General features: G+C 38.2%; 1 protein-coding gene across 3 annotated transcripts in view; it reads left to right on the top strand.

The window, feature by feature from the left end:
* Nucleotides 1–15,605, top strand: part of ALS2 (alsin Rho guanine nucleotide exchange factor ALS2) — a 43,535-nt gene extending 27,930 nt beyond the window's left edge. For all 3 annotated transcript variants that reach the window (XM_080400117.1, XM_080400119.1, XM_080400118.1), the window contains exons 20-34: nucleotides 412–510; nucleotides 1,059–1,223; nucleotides 3,602–3,713; nucleotides 4,010–4,087; nucleotides 4,204–4,337; nucleotides 6,417–6,584; nucleotides 6,863–6,980; nucleotides 7,524–7,681; nucleotides 8,369–8,491; nucleotides 9,552–9,728; nucleotides 10,114–10,159; nucleotides 11,731–11,792; nucleotides 12,416–12,565; nucleotides 12,873–12,969; nucleotides 14,313–15,605. In XM_080400117.1, the coding sequence (XP_080256243.1) occupies nucleotides 412–510; nucleotides 1,059–1,223; nucleotides 3,602–3,713; nucleotides 4,010–4,087; nucleotides 4,204–4,337; nucleotides 6,417–6,584; nucleotides 6,863–6,980; nucleotides 7,524–7,681; nucleotides 8,369–8,491; nucleotides 9,552–9,728; nucleotides 10,114–10,159; nucleotides 11,731–11,792; nucleotides 12,416–12,565; nucleotides 12,873–12,969; nucleotides 14,313–14,351 (1,726 nt within the window). In that variant the 3' untranslated portion in view covers nucleotides 14,352–15,605. The remainder of the gene's footprint in view (nucleotides 1–411; nucleotides 511–1,058; nucleotides 1,224–3,601; nucleotides 3,714–4,009; nucleotides 4,088–4,203; nucleotides 4,338–6,416; nucleotides 6,585–6,862; nucleotides 6,981–7,523; nucleotides 7,682–8,368; nucleotides 8,492–9,551; nucleotides 9,729–10,113; nucleotides 10,160–11,730; nucleotides 11,793–12,415; nucleotides 12,566–12,872; nucleotides 12,970–14,312) is intronic.
* The last annotated feature ends 1,470 nt before the right edge of the window (nucleotides 15,606–17,075 follow it).

Below are 17,075 nucleotides of genomic sequence, written 5' to 3'. Positions count from 1 at the left end.
GGCAATATATGTTCTCATCTTTCCCTGGAATAAAGGTGTGCTTGAGTTATCAAGACCTGAAGAAGGCAAAGGTAGAAGCAGTCTTAGGATGTGAGAAGACTTGTGGCCTTCAGAAAGCAGAGAAAAATGCTGCGGTGTGGTAGAGGGGGAGAGCACTTAGTGTGCCACAATCAAACAGAAGAAAACCATTACAGCCTAAATTGACCTAGTGATGCTGGAATATCCTGCTTTCTCTTGAAAAAAATTAATAGTAATTAAAAAACTTCCTGTAACTACTGTAGTTGAAGAGATGCACTAAAAACTATGTAGAGCATTCTGCTTTATGGATGGGTCTGTGAAATGTATCTGCCACTGTTTTAAATGGAATGTGTTGGCATTACAGCTGCTTGTGTTCCTTCTGTGCATTGACAGGTATGGTGAATACAGAGTGCCAAACAAAGCATTGAATAAGGATGACCATTACGTGGGGTACTGGAAGGAAGGCAAAATGTGTGGGCACGGAGTCTACAGGTAACGTGTAGCACCTGTGTTGCTGTCATTGCAGAAGGGCGAGCAGGGCTGATGCTCTGACACACCGCTTACCAAGGCGTGCTATGTAGCTTTCTTGTTATTTTTCAGACTTGTGATAGTTAGCTTGGTTTATTTTCTGCTTTGCTCTTGGTAGGTTGCTCACAGTGCATACTTGTACAGTGCTCTGTTACCAATATCTATACTAATGTTGCTACCACCTTTCAGTAACAGAGGATTCTTTCTTCTGAGAGATAAATATGACCTCTAATGGCCTTGCTTGTTGGGGGGAGAGTGGCTTTAAAACAACAAAGCATCAGAAGGCTTGTATTAAAAGCTCATTTTAATCCCAAATATACTTCTACTGTAGTTCCTGCTTGGTGTGGCTGTAATGTAATTCCTAGAAGGAAAAGGAGATGGTTGGGATGTTCTGGAGAAAAAAACAACCAAAAAACGAACCACCACCCAACAAAATACAACCAAAAAACCCAAAATACAACCAAAAAAACCCAAACCACATTATAGGAGTTTTTTTCTCTTTTTCATTATAGCTATGCTACTGGTGAGGTATATGAAGGGTGTTTTCAGGATAACATGCGTCATGGGCATGGACTGCTACGCAGTGGGAAGCTGACCTCTTCCTCTCCTAGTATGTTCATTGGTCAGTGGACAATGGATAAGAAGAGTGGTTATGGAGTTTTTGATGATATCACAAGGTAATGCTTCAGTTCCACGAATCCTTAAAACACTAGTATGATGTACAATTGGTAAAAGAGGAGGAAAGGATTTGATCTGTTAGTAGCAATAGTAGTGCATGTCTTTTTTTTTTTATTATTCTTTTTTTCTTTCTTTTTTCCTTTCCCTTTTTTATACTAGGTTTTCTGGGTTGATCTAAGGAATTGGTTCTAGAGACTGCTTTTTGTTGTTGCTTCGGGACTAAATGGGGGGGGGGTTTTGATTTTTTTTCTGCCTTGCTTTCCTATTATACTCTTGTCTGAAAACTAGCACTGAATATGGTGTCTTGTTGTGAGGCATCTTATGTGAGTGCTGAAAATTTTATGAATGTCACGTGAGAAGTATTCTTTCATCTCAGGCCTACAAGACTGGGTTGTTCAGTGATAGGATATACAGAACTTCAGGTAAATTTCAGTTTGTGCTCAGGTTTTTCATTGACACTTTCTGTCAGTGCAGCGGAGGGAAGATGTTTTCTCTCGGAGCAGATTAGTGAAATGATGGTCTTGCAAACAGAATTGCACTGAATTAAATTCTGAGTGCTGACAGTATAGTTTGCTTTTTCAGTCACCAATTTAATGCTTTTTCTTTTTCCCCTGAAAAGTGAGCTTGTGATGAAACCACTTCTCTTGAGCTCTCAGCTTAACTGAAAGCCAACTTAAAAGTAAAAAGTCTGGAGGTAAAGTGTGGTGGGGGGACTGTGTATGTGGGTATCTTTCCAAAAATGAGCTATTGTAGCGTGTCTAGGTATTTCCTGATGTTAGTTCTGCATCTAGTCTTATTCAGTGGTAGTGGTTGTTCTTACACTCTAGCGTTAAAATGCTTTCACATACTTCAGTCGTTCATTTACCTAGGACAAACTGAAGAGATGGCAGGTTTCCTCGCAGAATCTCTCACCTCCAGAATTTGTAAATGCAGTGGCAGTTCATGGTGGGGGAAGTATGTGGCATTTGCTGTCAGTTCTGAGGTTACTCATATTTGAGTGGGCTGTCCTCACGGTAGTTTTCTTTCTGGTCCCCGGGAAGGCAATGTGCATGTGTTTGTGACCTAAGGATTAATTTTCTTCACTGCTTGTTGTTCAGCCCAGACAAATAAAGAATAGCTGCAGGCACTCTTTATAACTTGCTGTCATTATTGCAAACCAGCCATTTGAGCAAGTGGGACTTCTCCTCAGTTACGTTTCCATCCTGGTAACTAAGTATGCTGCATCTGTCTCTTCAAGAAGCCTTCGCCCAACAGAGACCCCTGTAGCTGGTGTGATGAATCAGACCAGCATCCTGCTAGGTTATGGGTCCAATCAGGTGGAAGAGACCCCTGAATTTGCATTAATGGCTGGGCTTGCTTTACTATGACCATAATTTTTCCTGTGTACTAAAAGGAAAATGCTTGGTAATAAGCAGAGTTCTATTAAATCAGTCGCTAGTTTCCCTCTAAAAGCAAACAAAAAAGTCCCTTGGCAAATCAATTTTTTAAAAATTACTTATATGGTGAAAACATAATTCTCTTTCAGAACTGGAAAAAGATTGTTTCAGAATGTTTGGGACTTGCACCTGGTTTCAAATACTAGCCTGACCTCTGTGGGCTTACATTAACAAAAGAATATTTTAAATAGTAATCTGAAAGAGTCTGATGCTCACTTGTGAGCAGTCTTGAATAATACGTTTTTTATGGTACAAACTTTTGTTAGGCTCTAAATCAGAAACTTTCTACAGTGTGATCTATTGCCTTATATTTTTTGCACTCTGATATTTTTGAAAATGTTACATACAACTTCGTAGGTGTCCCTGCTATCCCCCAAGTAGAACAGCTTGGTTTCTTTCATTTATTATCCTCTCAATTTGAGTCGTCTGAGTTTGAGTAAAGAAATCGAAGGCTTTGGGAAAAAAAACCAATTGCTAAAACAAGCTTCTTGCATCTTTTCTAAATAACTGTTAAATACATCAGGTAGATGCCTGAGGAAGCTGAATGTCGCCTTTCGTAGGCAACTTAAATCTTAGATAAAGCTGATCTGGATCAGCTAACACGTTTCCCTTTTTCTTGTGTGCTGTAGCTTCTGCTTAGGTTCCGTTGGATAGGATTGGGCTTAATGTGGTTTCAGCACCGTTTCAGATAATCAGGAACGGCTTGCTTGGATGTGGCCAATTTGTAATGTGAATTGTGAAAGGAAGTTCATGATAGTTTATTTCTATCAAAAAAGAGTTTCATTTTGACGGCACTAGTGAAACCAGGTTGACAGACCTGGAGCAAGTGCTGTATGACTCTCTTCTAAAGATTTCTGTAATGGTCAATTATCGCAATAAAGCCAAAGAAAAGATATAAATATATTACTTAAACTGTATTCTTCTACTTCATTTTTCTTCAGAGGAGAAAAGTATATGGGAATGTGGCAAGATGATCTTTGCCAAGGCAATGGTGTTGTGGTTACTCAGTTTGGACTATATTATGAAGGAGCTTTCAGCACCAACAAAATGATGGTGAGTTGAACACTGGACTTTGTGCTATAGCAGCTTTTCCTCTAAGTGTGGTAGCTTTCTAGGGTAGATGACTCTGTTAGGCTGTATAGACCTTTTGTTCTTCTAATCTTCTATTGTCCTGGCTTTTTAAACTGTCTTTATAATCCCTGCTCCGTTTTACTTAGGGCTACTTCAGAAGCTGCTTTTAAAAAGTTATTTGCTAAGAATTAGTGACAGGTTTTTCAGTGTAATATTGATCTGTGGCCTGGCCTTCTGTTGTAGTCACTAGTTTGGGTTCTTCATAATTCTCTTTATAGGGGACTGGAATTCTGCTTTCTGAGGATGATACAGTCTATGAGGGGGAATTTTCAGACAACTGGACTCTGAGTGGAAAGGTTGGTCTTACAGTTGTCACTTGTAAACTGTTACCGTCTAAACCAAAAAAAGTCTCTTTCCTTGTCATTTGGTTCCAAATGGATTTCAGTTAAATTTTTTACTATCTTCTCTCAAGGGAACACTGACCTTGCCAAATGGAGATTATATTGAAGGTCTCTTCAGTGGAGAATGGGGGTCTGGGATAAAAATCACAGGAACCTACTTCAAACCTAGCTTGTACGAGAATGAGAAGGACAAACCTAAAGCATTGTGAGTGTTGAATAAGAAATAACTTCTCACATTGTTCAGTAGTAGTTTGGAATATAACTATTGTCTTTCTTCAAAGGCCAATTAATTTTTTTTTCCCAAAGAAACAGATTATGAAAACATTTTTGCTTTTTCATTCCTCTTCCCTCCTGCTTAGGAAGTAAAATAAAATAAAAATCTTAATAGCTGTTCTTGCTTTAATTACGACTTGAATGCACAAATAACAGTATGAAATTTCAGGATAGCCAACATGCTGCTACTGTCCTATAGCAGTCTCAGAGGTTTTTTTATTTATATTTCGACTGACTGTTAGAACCTGAGTTCGTAGCTGCTGATGACTTTTGAGGTACTGAGAAAAGACTAAGTTACATTTGAGTGATTAAGTCAATCACAAGCCTCTCTTCTGCCAGTTATTCTGTTGGTAAATTAATTCATTTAGTATGACATTTAATAATGCCAATGGTGATGTATTTGGACAGAATTAGCTAGTTACCGCACCTTTTCCAAACAATGCATAGGAGAGTAGTAGAAAGATCTGCTGATCTGCAAAAGAGCATTTTAACATCTTGGCAAAGATAATTTTGAAAAGTATCCATGTAACCCTATTTACAGCAGATGCATTAGGTCAGTTTGCTTAATTATCTTGGGGAAACACATTTTTATTTAAGTCATAACTGAGATATCCTTGAGTAAAAGAAACTTAAGTAAATTAAAAGAGCTATTAGTGACATTTCAGTATTTGGTAGCACTATGTACTGGTCTACAATAGTAGTAATTGTTGTACCATACTATAGAATTTCAGATTAAAATGGGAAACTCCACTCTTAACGTTTTTACGTAGATTACTTCTCAGTATGCTTTCTGAAGCATTCACTGGTAATTTCTTTTGACAGTGCTGACACCTACAACAGGATGCAAAGTTAAGCAGGCCTCCCTGCTGAACTGAACACTTGCAACCTTAGCAGCTGTCTGCTTTTTACCCCAGTAGGGAGTCTATGAATAAATGTATGTACATATTTGTGAAGACTGCTTGTGAAATAAGGGTTTCACCTGCCCTTTTCAGAGTCTTGAAGCTGAAAAATCTTCTGGTATAATTTGTGAAAAGGCTTAGAGGCTACTTTTTCTGCTTTGTGAAACTGTGGAAGCATGGGGAAATACCAGTGTTGTTAGTTCTCATCTCAAACATGGTGGGAAAAATATTAATGAAAGGTCTGACGATCTCTGATACTTGTTTTAAATAAAGATAGAACTGTTAACCCTGAAAGCATTTGTTTGCTTTACAAAAGCTTTCCAAAGCCCTAAATTTCATTGTATATCTGAGATCTATATCTATAGAACTGCATTTTCAGTTTTCTTCTGGTTATAGGGCATCCCTGAGCAATGCCTCTGAGTGAAAAGATGCCTGAGCTGGTTTTGCTTTCTACCAGCAAATCCCTAACATGTCATGCAACACCGTATGTAGGTACTGCTTTAGGAGCAGAAGCCACATATCCATCCTTGATATTTATCTGTGCAGCCATGCTGTTTGTACATTCCAGGATAGTGAGATATTTGGGACATACTTGTACTGTGTCCGTGCTACATGAATGTGTCCTGAGTCTTCTGAATGAATACCAGTGTGAAAATAGGCCCAGTCAAGTGCAGTATGTCCTGTTTCCTTGGAAATCAGTCCCTTTCATGTTTAAGCAAACCATTTCCTGGAAGACGACAAGAAAGAGTATGACTTGTCTAATATAATAAGGTTTGTAGTTGTTCCCACATACAGGTATTAAAACCACCTTTAGTCTGGAACATTGTAATATGTTACATGGATTAATGTATGTTAGTTAGCAAGGAAAAAAAATAAGGAGCAGTATTTGTATGTTCTGTTTAAAAGGTGTTGAAAGTCAACACAGCAATTAAACAGTAGATTCTAGGTTCGTTCTTAGTGGTAAACTTACACGGTAGAGACTGTTCAGTGTATCGCCTTTTGGTACAATAGCATGAGATATTAGATTGACGTTAGCTGTATATGGTTTTCATAGTTAATTGTGTTGTTTTAAGACTGTTTGATTTAAACAGAGTAACTGATCATTTTATTAGGCGGAAACTTGGGATCCTGGCAGTGCCTCCTGATGAGAAATGGAAAGCAGTATTTGAAGAATGCTGGAACCAGCTTGGTTGTGAGAGTCCGGGCCAGGGGGACAGATGGAAAGCTTGGGACAACATTGCGGTGGCCCTGACCACCAACCGACGACAACACAAAGACAGGTTGGTTTCTGGAGAATGTAGTCAGCAAGACAAAGAAAGTCTTAAGAAAGAAACTGGAAGCACACTCTGCTCTAGATTAGAATCTCTAACTGTAAAAGTTCAGTTAAAACAATAACAAATGCTAAACAAAATCAAACTCTCAATACTCTGCAAAAAAAACCCTTTCAGGGACATACTGATGTTTACAATGAGTTCAGTTGTTAGCTTCAGGGTTTTTTGCCTTACTGTATGTCTCTGAAATAATTTGTACGATGTCTTTGTCCTTTTTATAACTGCAGCCCAGAATTATTGAGCCGCTCACACACTCAGACACTGGAAAGTTTGGAGTTCATTCCACAACACATTGGTGCCTTCACTCTGGAAAAATATGAAAATATAAAAAAATATTTGATAAAGGTATTGTGACTCTCAAATGCTCACATAGTTTGTTGGTAAGGCGTGACGTCAAGCTCATTTGTAATAGCTTTCGGTAATTCTTCCCATATTTGTACTCTTGTAATCCGTGATGTATTCATTCATGTTTGCTGATAACTTCCTGACGCATTGAGTTAAAATCCACAACTAAGACTAAAATAATTTCATACCATACTGTTTTAATTCTTATATGTTGGATCCCAGCAAAGCATCTTGAAACGCTTTCTCATTATTGCATGTTAGACTATTCCAAGCAGTAGCACAAGTTCTTGTACTGCCTTGAGTCTTCTGTGAGCTGTATTCAGCTAATACATACATTTTATAATCCAAATGGCCATTTGTTAAATACAGCTTATTTTTAATATATTTGTACATTTGGGGTTTGATTTTTTTTTTTTTTTTTTTTTTTTTTCCCCAAAGCCTGTTGTTGGATCTCTGACCCATGCCTCTTGAATTCCATTTCTCTTTCTTTAACTTGTCTGACATTGACCTACCTGACTGGCTAATTAATATCTTTCATCTCAGGCTTGTGATACTCCTCTCCATCCATTGGGCAAGCTGGTGGAAACACTAGTAGCTGTCTACAGAATGACCTATGTTGGAGTAGGAGCTAATCGACGATTACTGCAGGAGGCTGTGAGAGAGATAAAGTCCTACCTCAAACGCATCTTCCAATTGGTTAGGTAATGAGACTCTTAATTTTCAAGTCAGACTACTGCTGAATTAATTAAAAATAAGTAGTGTTGATGCAGTCCAAGTGTGCCAGTATCTTTACTCTCTTTTGGGGGTTGCTTATGTTTCCTTAACCTTGAATATTCTGTTCAAAATACGAAAATTAAAATCTTCACCACAGTGTATTACATTCTACACTGTACTTCAAAATGTGGCTGTAAGAAGTGTCTTGAATGTGGATTTCCACTTTAATGCCTCCGGATATCCACGCTGTGAAAAGAGTGTTCAAAGGGTTTCTAAGAATAGTGAGTATGGGGACTCTCAGTGTATTTCATTAAAGTTCTTACCAACATGGATGAGCAATGTTCCTATGAAGTGTTTGCTTAAATTCTTGAGAGCAATTATAGCTTTAATTGGGTCCTGCCAATATGAAAGCAGAAATACTCCAAATAATGAATTATTAGAACCCTTGTCTGGAGGGAAGTGATGTCAAGGTCAGAAAGGTACCTTTGGCACTGGAGGGGTGACCTCCCTAAGTTTTCCTTCAGGTAGGTGGTATTGTAGGTCTGTTAGCTGTGCTGTCTTAGTCCACAGTGTGTTATTTGAGCTGACTTTTCTCTTCGGTTGCCTTCTAATGCTGTAATTTTGGGAAACTTCTTGAAGTTAAATCGTACGTTGTTGTGTGTATTGCCATTTAGGTTCTTGTTTCCTGATCTTCCGGAAGAGGGCAGCACAATTCCATTTCTGGCAACAGAGACGAAAGGGAGGCGATCGTTTTGCAGTGGGAAATCTGACTCCAGATCGGAATCTCCTGAACCAGGGTACATAAAAGAAAAATAAATGAACTAATGAAGGCCTCATTTTATTTCTGCTTGCAGTTTTTCCTTGGATGGGGGAAGAAAGATAGGAACATGGTGCATTTATTATCTCAACTGATGGATATAAGCAGACTTTTTTTCCTTTTGTTTGTGATGACAGATTCTGATGAGCAAACTTCCTCATGATGGTTTTAATAAGCATTTCATCCACGCAATGGTTTTTTACTTAAGCCCAAACTTGTTTTGTTTGTTGTGTGTAAACAAGTTCAGGCTTGGATCTGGGCTTCAGATAACTATTTGGGATATGAGCCTTGGGGGTAATGCAGGTCCAGTGCGCATACACTGTATCACAAATAGCCAGTCACATGAAGCTCACCCTGTGTCCATTGTTGTGCTGTCCACAGCAGACTCAGGTATGGTCAGACAAGGAAGAGGGAGCAGTAGAGATAGTCTTCTGAGAAAGGCTCCAGTGACCTGTGCAGGTGGTATTAGTAGGCACCTTGAGTTCAGCTTTCCCTGTTGGGATTACAGCTTGGTGCCAAGCAACTGCTGACTTGACAAAGCCTGAAGTGTGAGTGTGTGGAGCTAGGTCAGATAACTTAATGGGTTTTAGCTTATTTTCTAGCTTGTGCTTTGAAGGTAGGGTTCAGCTGTCAGCAGAGCGGCTCAGAATTGGGGCTAAATGGTTAGCCTGAGGATACATGTAAAACCTGAGCTAGAATATAGTACAGTATTCAGCTTTTATGTTACACAAGGAAGAAAGCCAGTGTTCTCTTTAAAACTCACAAACCACAAAAAAACCTGCACCACAACCACTCCCCCCACCCCAAACCCACCTGTATGTGCACTGTAAAGGGAAATTACTTCTAAGTATTTCTTAGCACAGCTACTATTTGATGGATTTGTACTAGTTTTGTTACTACTATCCCTCATAGAATAGGCTTATATTAATTAAAAACTTGTTCCAACAATTTTTTCACTCAATTTCTAAAGATACTTACGTTTTTAAAACGCCTTTGTCTTCAAACTGTCCTCTGTTGTTTTGTTTTTGGCTTTTTTATAGTTATGTGGTAACCAGTTTTGGCTTGCTGCTCCCTGTGTTACTGCCACGGCTCTATCCTCCTCTGTTTATGTTGTACGCCTTAGACAACGAGCGCGAGGAAGATATTTACTGGGAATGTGTTTTACGTCTAAACAAACAAACTGATATGGCTCTTCTAAGTTTTCTGGGAGTGCAAGTGTGAGTATGATTCAACAAGACTGAACTTAGAAAAAGATTATGGCATGTAATTAGATAAAGCTAAAATTAGATAAAACTAACCCCCCACTATTTCCTAAGTAGTTTTATTTGATTGAGAATTCATCTAAACATATCTTCAAGCTAATTAGTATGGTTGAGAGTGATTGGAAGTTGGAGGTGGAGAAGAAAAAAAGATTGGCATTGCTACAAAACCAGAGTGCGGCATTTTAAACTAGGCTATTTTCCAGCTGTTGGTGCTAGATGTAGTTGATCCTGTAGGAAGAGCTGTTGTATCTCATAGAAGAACACGATAACTTAATTGGCATAACATGAAAAATGCTATAAGACTATGCTTTCTTAATTCAGTGTGTTGGGTTTCTTGCAGGAAATTTTGGCCAGGAACTGTATCCATCCTTGGAGAGAGTAGAAAGGTATGTTCATTCAGCCTTGACTTAGTGTGGTTTGCCCAGTACTACTTCCAAGAAACCTGAGATCATGAAGAAGCAGTCAAAGAATTTTTGACCAGGCTTTTTGCTTAAGAGATGCTGTGCTATCTTGTTTCCTTACATTTTGCCTGCTACTTAAAGGCTACACTAGTGATTTCTTGCAAAAGCTGTCGGTTCAGCTTTATCACTTACTGTCTTACTCTGAAGTGAATTCCAATTCAGGAAGACATTTGCTTGGTCTCCAGCAGTGAAAGTAAAAGTCTAGCCAAAGAAATTTTCAAGTTGCTTGACTTAGAGTTATATCATTTTATACTTTCTGATTAGGAGAATTGCATGGTTTTTATTCTTAATCATTATCTTGCCTGAAAGTGGTTGAACACTAGTCTTAGATGGTAGTAGTGTAGTACTCAATCTCTGAGCTCCCAGTAAGAGTGGTTTAATAATCATAACTTTGAACAGTTTCAGTGTTAACTGTATACTTGAAATATCATGTCTGTTCATGAATCAGTATACTTTTGTTGAAAGTTTTCAGTTTCTTACAGTGATTTAGATACTCCTGCCTTCAGGTCCTCTCCTTCCTCTTTATAACTGTGGTTTGTGCGAAGTCTGTAATAATTGGAAGCGTGGCTTTCATTGTAGTAGTTGCTGCAGGCAGGCAAGGTGATACTCCTTGGTAGAAATTGTCACAAGTTTGTAGTAAAAACCAAAGCTGCTGCTGAACCCCACCCCTGAGTGTATGGATTCCCAGGCAAACAAGTCCCCTTTTTCCCAAATCATAAAGGTTTTTCATACCTGAAAAAACATGATGCAAACCTCCACTCAGACTTCGCTGTTAAAAAATGCAGCAGTAACACATTTCTTGAGTTACTTCATATCTTCTGTATTTTTAGGAACTAGGCAAATTTTTACCAGCTGCATGAATCCTTCACACTTTTGTCTTTTTTGGGTTACAGAGCAGAGCCCCTCCGCTGTGAAGTACTATGTGGCTTGTGTCTTCTCTGAATTAGGCAGCGTGTGATGCTCTTTGCAGCCATTTACCTTATTTGCTGGGTCATTCCTTCAATTAAACAGGATGTTTTTGACCAAGATGACATGTATCTGCTTCTCTCCTCTGTCTAGTTTCCTCATTTCTGTGAATTCCTCTCGGTCTTTTTGCATCCTTTCTCTACCTGTTCCATTCAGAAAGACTTAGCCTCTGTTGCTATTAAGAGCTAATGTTTATATTTGTTCTTTTATGTTTGCTTCAAACCAGAGTCTGTGATTGACTGCTATGACTTTTCTAGGTTTCAACTGTTCCTGTCTTTAACAGTTCCATCTTGATTGTTAACCGTTAAGATATAATGATTCTTAATCTTACTTGACCTGGAAGGTACCCAAACTTGTTTCTCGTAACATACCAAGAAAACATACGTAACATACCAGCCTCCAGCTGGACTCTGCACTTGTTGATCATAACTGAGCTTTTACGCCAGTGTTGAATGATACTGTGCTTTTCTTCTTCTGCTGAGTAGTGGGGTGATTACACCTGTGTGATAAATCTTCTCATGATTACACAGGTATCCTCAAATACAAAAGATGCCTGCTTTGCCTCTGCGGTTGAATGTTTACAGCAAATCAGGTAATTGTCTGAAATTTGCCTGCTAGTGTTTTAATGTTCCTGCTATAGTAGTATCTAGCTTACTTGATTGTGATCCTTTACGTGTTATTTTTTCACATTCATAAGAGAGGTCACCAAGAAGTTTGAGTTCCTACTAAAAATGTTATCAAATTCTCCCAATGGGGAATGAAGTATAGCCTCAGGAATGCAGTGGAGAGATGTGTCCATAGGACACTGTTCAGAAGCAAAAGTGTGAGGATGTCTAATCAAGTATGCATGTGAGTTTAACAGTTATGGCAAAATGACCTGTGCATGGAGAGCTTTTCTGTGTCTGTTAGCTGACATAAGGAATTCTGCTGTTGGAATTTAAGTAGAAATTGAAACTGGTTTAGAAATGATTTTTTTTCCCCTTTACCACTATGCTATAATGTCTTAAAACTCTGGCTTGTGGTAGTGTGCCTTGGTCCAGTAATTATAGCCTGGGGTACTACACAGCCTTGGTAGCCAGGGCTGCTGTGGTATGGATGATCTAGTTTAGCTTCTTGGGCATGGGGGCGTGCTAAGCTATCAAATTATCTTCCTAATTTAGATGCAGATATGTAACTTCTTACTGTTACCCTGTTTTTCTTTTCTTCTCCAAATAGTACCACATTTACCCCAGCTGACAAGTTGAAGGTAATCCAGCAGACTTTCGAAGAGATCTCTCAGAATGTACTTGAGACTCTTCAGGAAGATTTTCTGTGGTCCATGGATGACTTATTTCCTGTTTTTCTCTATGTGGTGCTACGAGCCAGGTATGCGCTAAGAGCAGCAGCAGTCATAAGCTGGCCATAGGCAGTGTGAGTACTTTTACCTGTATTAAACAGTCCTGCTTCTTGTTGTAGGACTAATTGCTAGTTTTATGTAACTTTGTTAATTTTCCATTTTGGCTGTGTGCTTTGGCCTGAAAAAAATTTGAACAGTTAACTGTCAAATGGCTGTGACTTGAGAATGAGGTGGGGGGAAAAGCATGTTCTTTGCATAACATCATGTGCAAAAAGTAAAAAACATTATTATGGTATCTTTTGTTCACCTTTTCTTTCCCTCTCCCCTTTGTGACAGGATAAGGAATTTGGGATCAGAGGTGCACTTAATAGAAGACCTGATGGATCCTTATCTGCAGCATGGGGAGCAAGGCATCATGTTCACTACCTTGAAGGTATGAAAGTTATTCAGGGTTATTAAAAGTTTGCTTGCGAAATGAGTCACCTTTGGGCAATGATGATCACATTAGGACATTTCTATGCACATTAGATTGTAACTCCTTTGACATTTTTATTTGCTTTTTAGCTAGAAAGAACATGGAAACTTCGAGCTTAGAATAACCTAGCATTTGTAGGTACTGCTAATAAAACAGTGCAATGTACAAATGTACTTTATTCAAATGTAATATTGGTTGCTGTTGAGCTGTTCTGAATGCTCACCTGAACTTGCTCCCCTGCAACTTACTCCCTTTATAAAAATTTAAATGAAGTGCTGTTTCGGAGATAGCCATTTCAATAATGTTTAAGTCTGATGCTTCACGAATTAAATTTTGAAGGAAAAAAGTAAAATTACTGTGTCGTTCTCCACATTCTATTTCACATTCTCCTCAAATATGGAAAAAGGAAAAGAATATGTTTTGATGAATATCCTATTGTGTACACTAGGACCTCCATAATGGAAATAGGTTGTTCTGACACCTCAAAACTGTTCAAAAAATGGGTCTTGTGACAGTTTAGCCGCGTGGAGCTTTTTTGTGGGGTTGTTTTAGAGGGAGGCTGTTAATCTGAAACTTAAATAAAAATTGTAAGCTGAGCTGCTAGATGAACATGATTGTATTTTCTGTCTGTGCAAACTGGAAATAGTGGATGCAGAGGTTTATTCATACCTCTCATTTTTATAGTGCTGTAAAAAGGGAAGGTTCGAGTTAGATTCTTTGATAAATTTTAACTATGTATTAGTAGAATCTTACTTGCTATGAGTGCAAGTGTTGTCAGAGACATTTATATTATGTTTCTGGTCATGACTGACCCAATGGATATTTGAACCAGCATCAAGGAGTAAATAGCTATCAGCAGCAGGTCAGGGTTATTTAGCTAGGTGATAGAAACCTTTGCTTTTCAGTCTGAGTGCTTTTGAAACAATTCCTGTATCCTTGTGCTGTAAGAAAGTATCTTCTTTCCTGGGCCCTTCTGTCAAAGGGCAAAGAAAGACTTGTGAGCAAAACCACGTTCTTCATCTTGGCAAACCTGGGAGCTGTGAAAGTATTCAGTCCCAGATTATGCTACCTTGCTTCATTAGGAGTTGGACGTAATTTGTAACTTAAAATCTCCTGTTCTTTTTGCTAGTTTACATATCAGAACATTCTCATGTATTAAGTGTCATTGTGTCATCACTGCTTGTAGAAAGCCTAGTCCTCTGTTTTCTCGGGTAGAAAAAAGTCAGCCTTTTTGTGTGTGATGCTTTATGAGCTTGCTGAGAACTGGTATGTGTGCTAAACTGAACTTTGTTTTAATTCAGGCGTGTTACTACCAGATTCAACACGAAAAGCTTACCTAGACTGTCATTTACGACCCGGCTCTGTGGGATAATCTACTCAGTGGAACTTCACTAATACCCACTTTCATCCCTGAAATGGCACTTAGAAAATACTCTGTTACAGTTCTGTTGTTACAGATGAAAATACTCAGTTGTTTCTTCTGAACTTTCAGTTTTTAAGATTGGAAAACTGTAGTCAGAGGCTGTCTATGAAACGGTGACGAAGCTAGAGACTTGGTTTGTCAAGTACTTGCCAAGAAGAAATGATTTCCTATTCTAACAGAAAGATTGTTTACTCCTTTTAAATTAACAATGCTGCAAAAAGGCATGGCATCTACATAGAATACATGTGAAAGTCTGGACCGCATGGCTTCTAAAGCAGCGGGTTTATTTTTATTATTCCTGGTTTGTCAACAGAGATACTTAAAGAGAATGAATTGCACCACAGAACCATTCAGTCTTCCTGATTTAAGCTATTATGTTTGTTTATTTAAAAAATAGAACTAAGTTAGTATTTATAATGGGTAACCTATAGTGTGTTTGGCTGTAAAGGTTTTGAGGCATCTGTGTTCAACAGCATAGCTGAATGCAGTATTAACGTGCTGTTGTGGAAATAATGACACTGTTATGGACTTCCCTGTTTACTGGAATTATAAATATACAAGCGTTCACCATTCTTTCTGTTTATGGAATAAATAAAAGGCACTGAGCACTTCAGATTATGGCACTGAGTTAAATACTTGAAATCTGCAGTGTTCAATTTCATTGCCCTGAAGTCAGAGGACAGATGCTTTCTCTGGAAGCCCATGTGAGAGGAGAATGGGGACGTGCTTTTGAACAAGCTGACAATGGATCAGGTTTGGGACTTTTGCCTGTGAACTTAGGTGTCAGAGTGAAAATGCTAACCTTGTTGCATTTTTGAACATGTAGAGAACAAGTAATTTCCCTGGGGGATTTGTGTGTGTATGTATTCTTCTGTGGTTTATGATTAACTTCATACCAATAACACTAGTGCATAACTTGGGTATTGTAGATGCTGTTCTTTACCATGACTGACTCAAAAAAGGGGGAGGGAGGAATGGATTATAGAATGTTATAATAGCTTAAATTATGTCAAACTACCATAGATAATGCTAATCATATTTTTGAAATAGTAATCATGGCTTGTGTATTGGCACCTATATGGAAAGAAACCGTATGTCAAAATACTGTTTTGAACAGTGACTGTAATGTAGCAATTTTCATAATAAAGTAAAAATGATTAGTCTTTCTGAAGCTATTTTTAGTTTTATCAGAGAAGGGAAAAGAGTAATTCTGACAAGACTATGTTTAAAACCATTATTGTTATACTTGCAACACACTACAGTGTTAATAGACTGTAGAGATAAAGGGCTTCTTCATGTTTGTAAACCATATTTTGTTAGCTTAATCTCATTTTTAAATTTATACAGACTAATTTGAGGAGAGAGAAGCAACAATGTGAATAAAAGGGAAGCTAAAGAAGCTAATTTGAGAAGGGCGGGAGATACACAACTAAGGGTGGAGAGTATAATGGAGTATAAGGCAGGAATAAGAACACTTAACCTTTTGTGCTAGATGCAGCCTTTCCATGTAATCATCTCTTAGAACTCAAAGTGCAAAAAATATTTAACTGAAACCTGTAGGAGTACAACTGTTCTTTGAAAAGGAACTATGCCGAAGAGCTGAGTAAATAAATAGCAGTAAATTTGATCTGCAAAGATGAATTCAGGATTCATTTCAGATTTTGTAGGAGTGTAATCATAAAAAAAAGTTTTGTTGTTTTTTCCCCTGTAACTGTTCAGTGTTAGTGTGTGTGTTGTCTTCAAATGTTTCAGAAGAAAGGAAGGATTTTAATCTTCAGCTTTGACGTGGAAAGCTTTATTTCATATGACCTTGCTCCCACATGGATTCTGTGCCTTAAACCAAGACTGTAACCAGAGAGAGGACGTTTTCCCATAGTCTTCCTGCCTTTCGAGAAGGAGGTATATCTACAAATATGTAGCTACCTCAAATGTTTAACTTCATTCACTGTGAATGTGCAAAATTTAAGAACTAAAACCCCTAAAGATTACATCTGCCTTTCTTTATATATACACACGTGCATGCATATATATACACAAACAAACTCTTAGAAAAAGTAGTGGTATCAGATATGCATTTAGCTTGCTGATTAATGGAAGCAGGCAGCCTGGGTTGGATTATTTTTGGTCTTTCTGATATGTAGCTCTGTTATTAGCTGGAGACAATCCTAGGATTAAATGCGCTTCTGACACAGATTGCACTTTACAGCCTATGTGGGTTGCGATGCATTAGGAAATCAGCACAGAGCAGCTTTGATTTGTGTATTTCTGTAGCTAACAAAGAAATTAATTAACCTGCAGGACTTCTTTAGCTGTATTGCTTCATGGTAGTTACTTTTTTATCTCTTTGTTTTGTTTTGGATTTTCTTTGTTTGTTCTTAAAGTGAAAGCTGGGCATTTCTTATGCTACAGCAGAAATGCTGTAGCCAGCAACAGAATACCAGTGTTGCAGTATTACAGATTGTCATTATAATTGCAGGCATGGTAGCTGAAGACAGACCCTAAGAGATGAGTGCCCTATTGACTGGGAAAGTTGCTGAGAATAAGAAACTGCTTAAGTGACAGATAAAGTAGGCTTTTTACGCAAGAAAAGGGTTAAGGGGATTTGTTCTCTTCTAACCTTAGAACTACTCATTACCAGGGA

This window comes from Falco punctatus (genome assembly GCF_963210335.1).
Source record: "Falco punctatus genome assembly, chromosome: 8".
In the NCBI taxonomy this organism is placed as follows: Eukaryota; Metazoa; Chordata; class Aves; order Falconiformes; family Falconidae; genus Falco; species Falco punctatus.
This window is presented reverse-complemented; position numbering and strand designations above follow the sequence as displayed.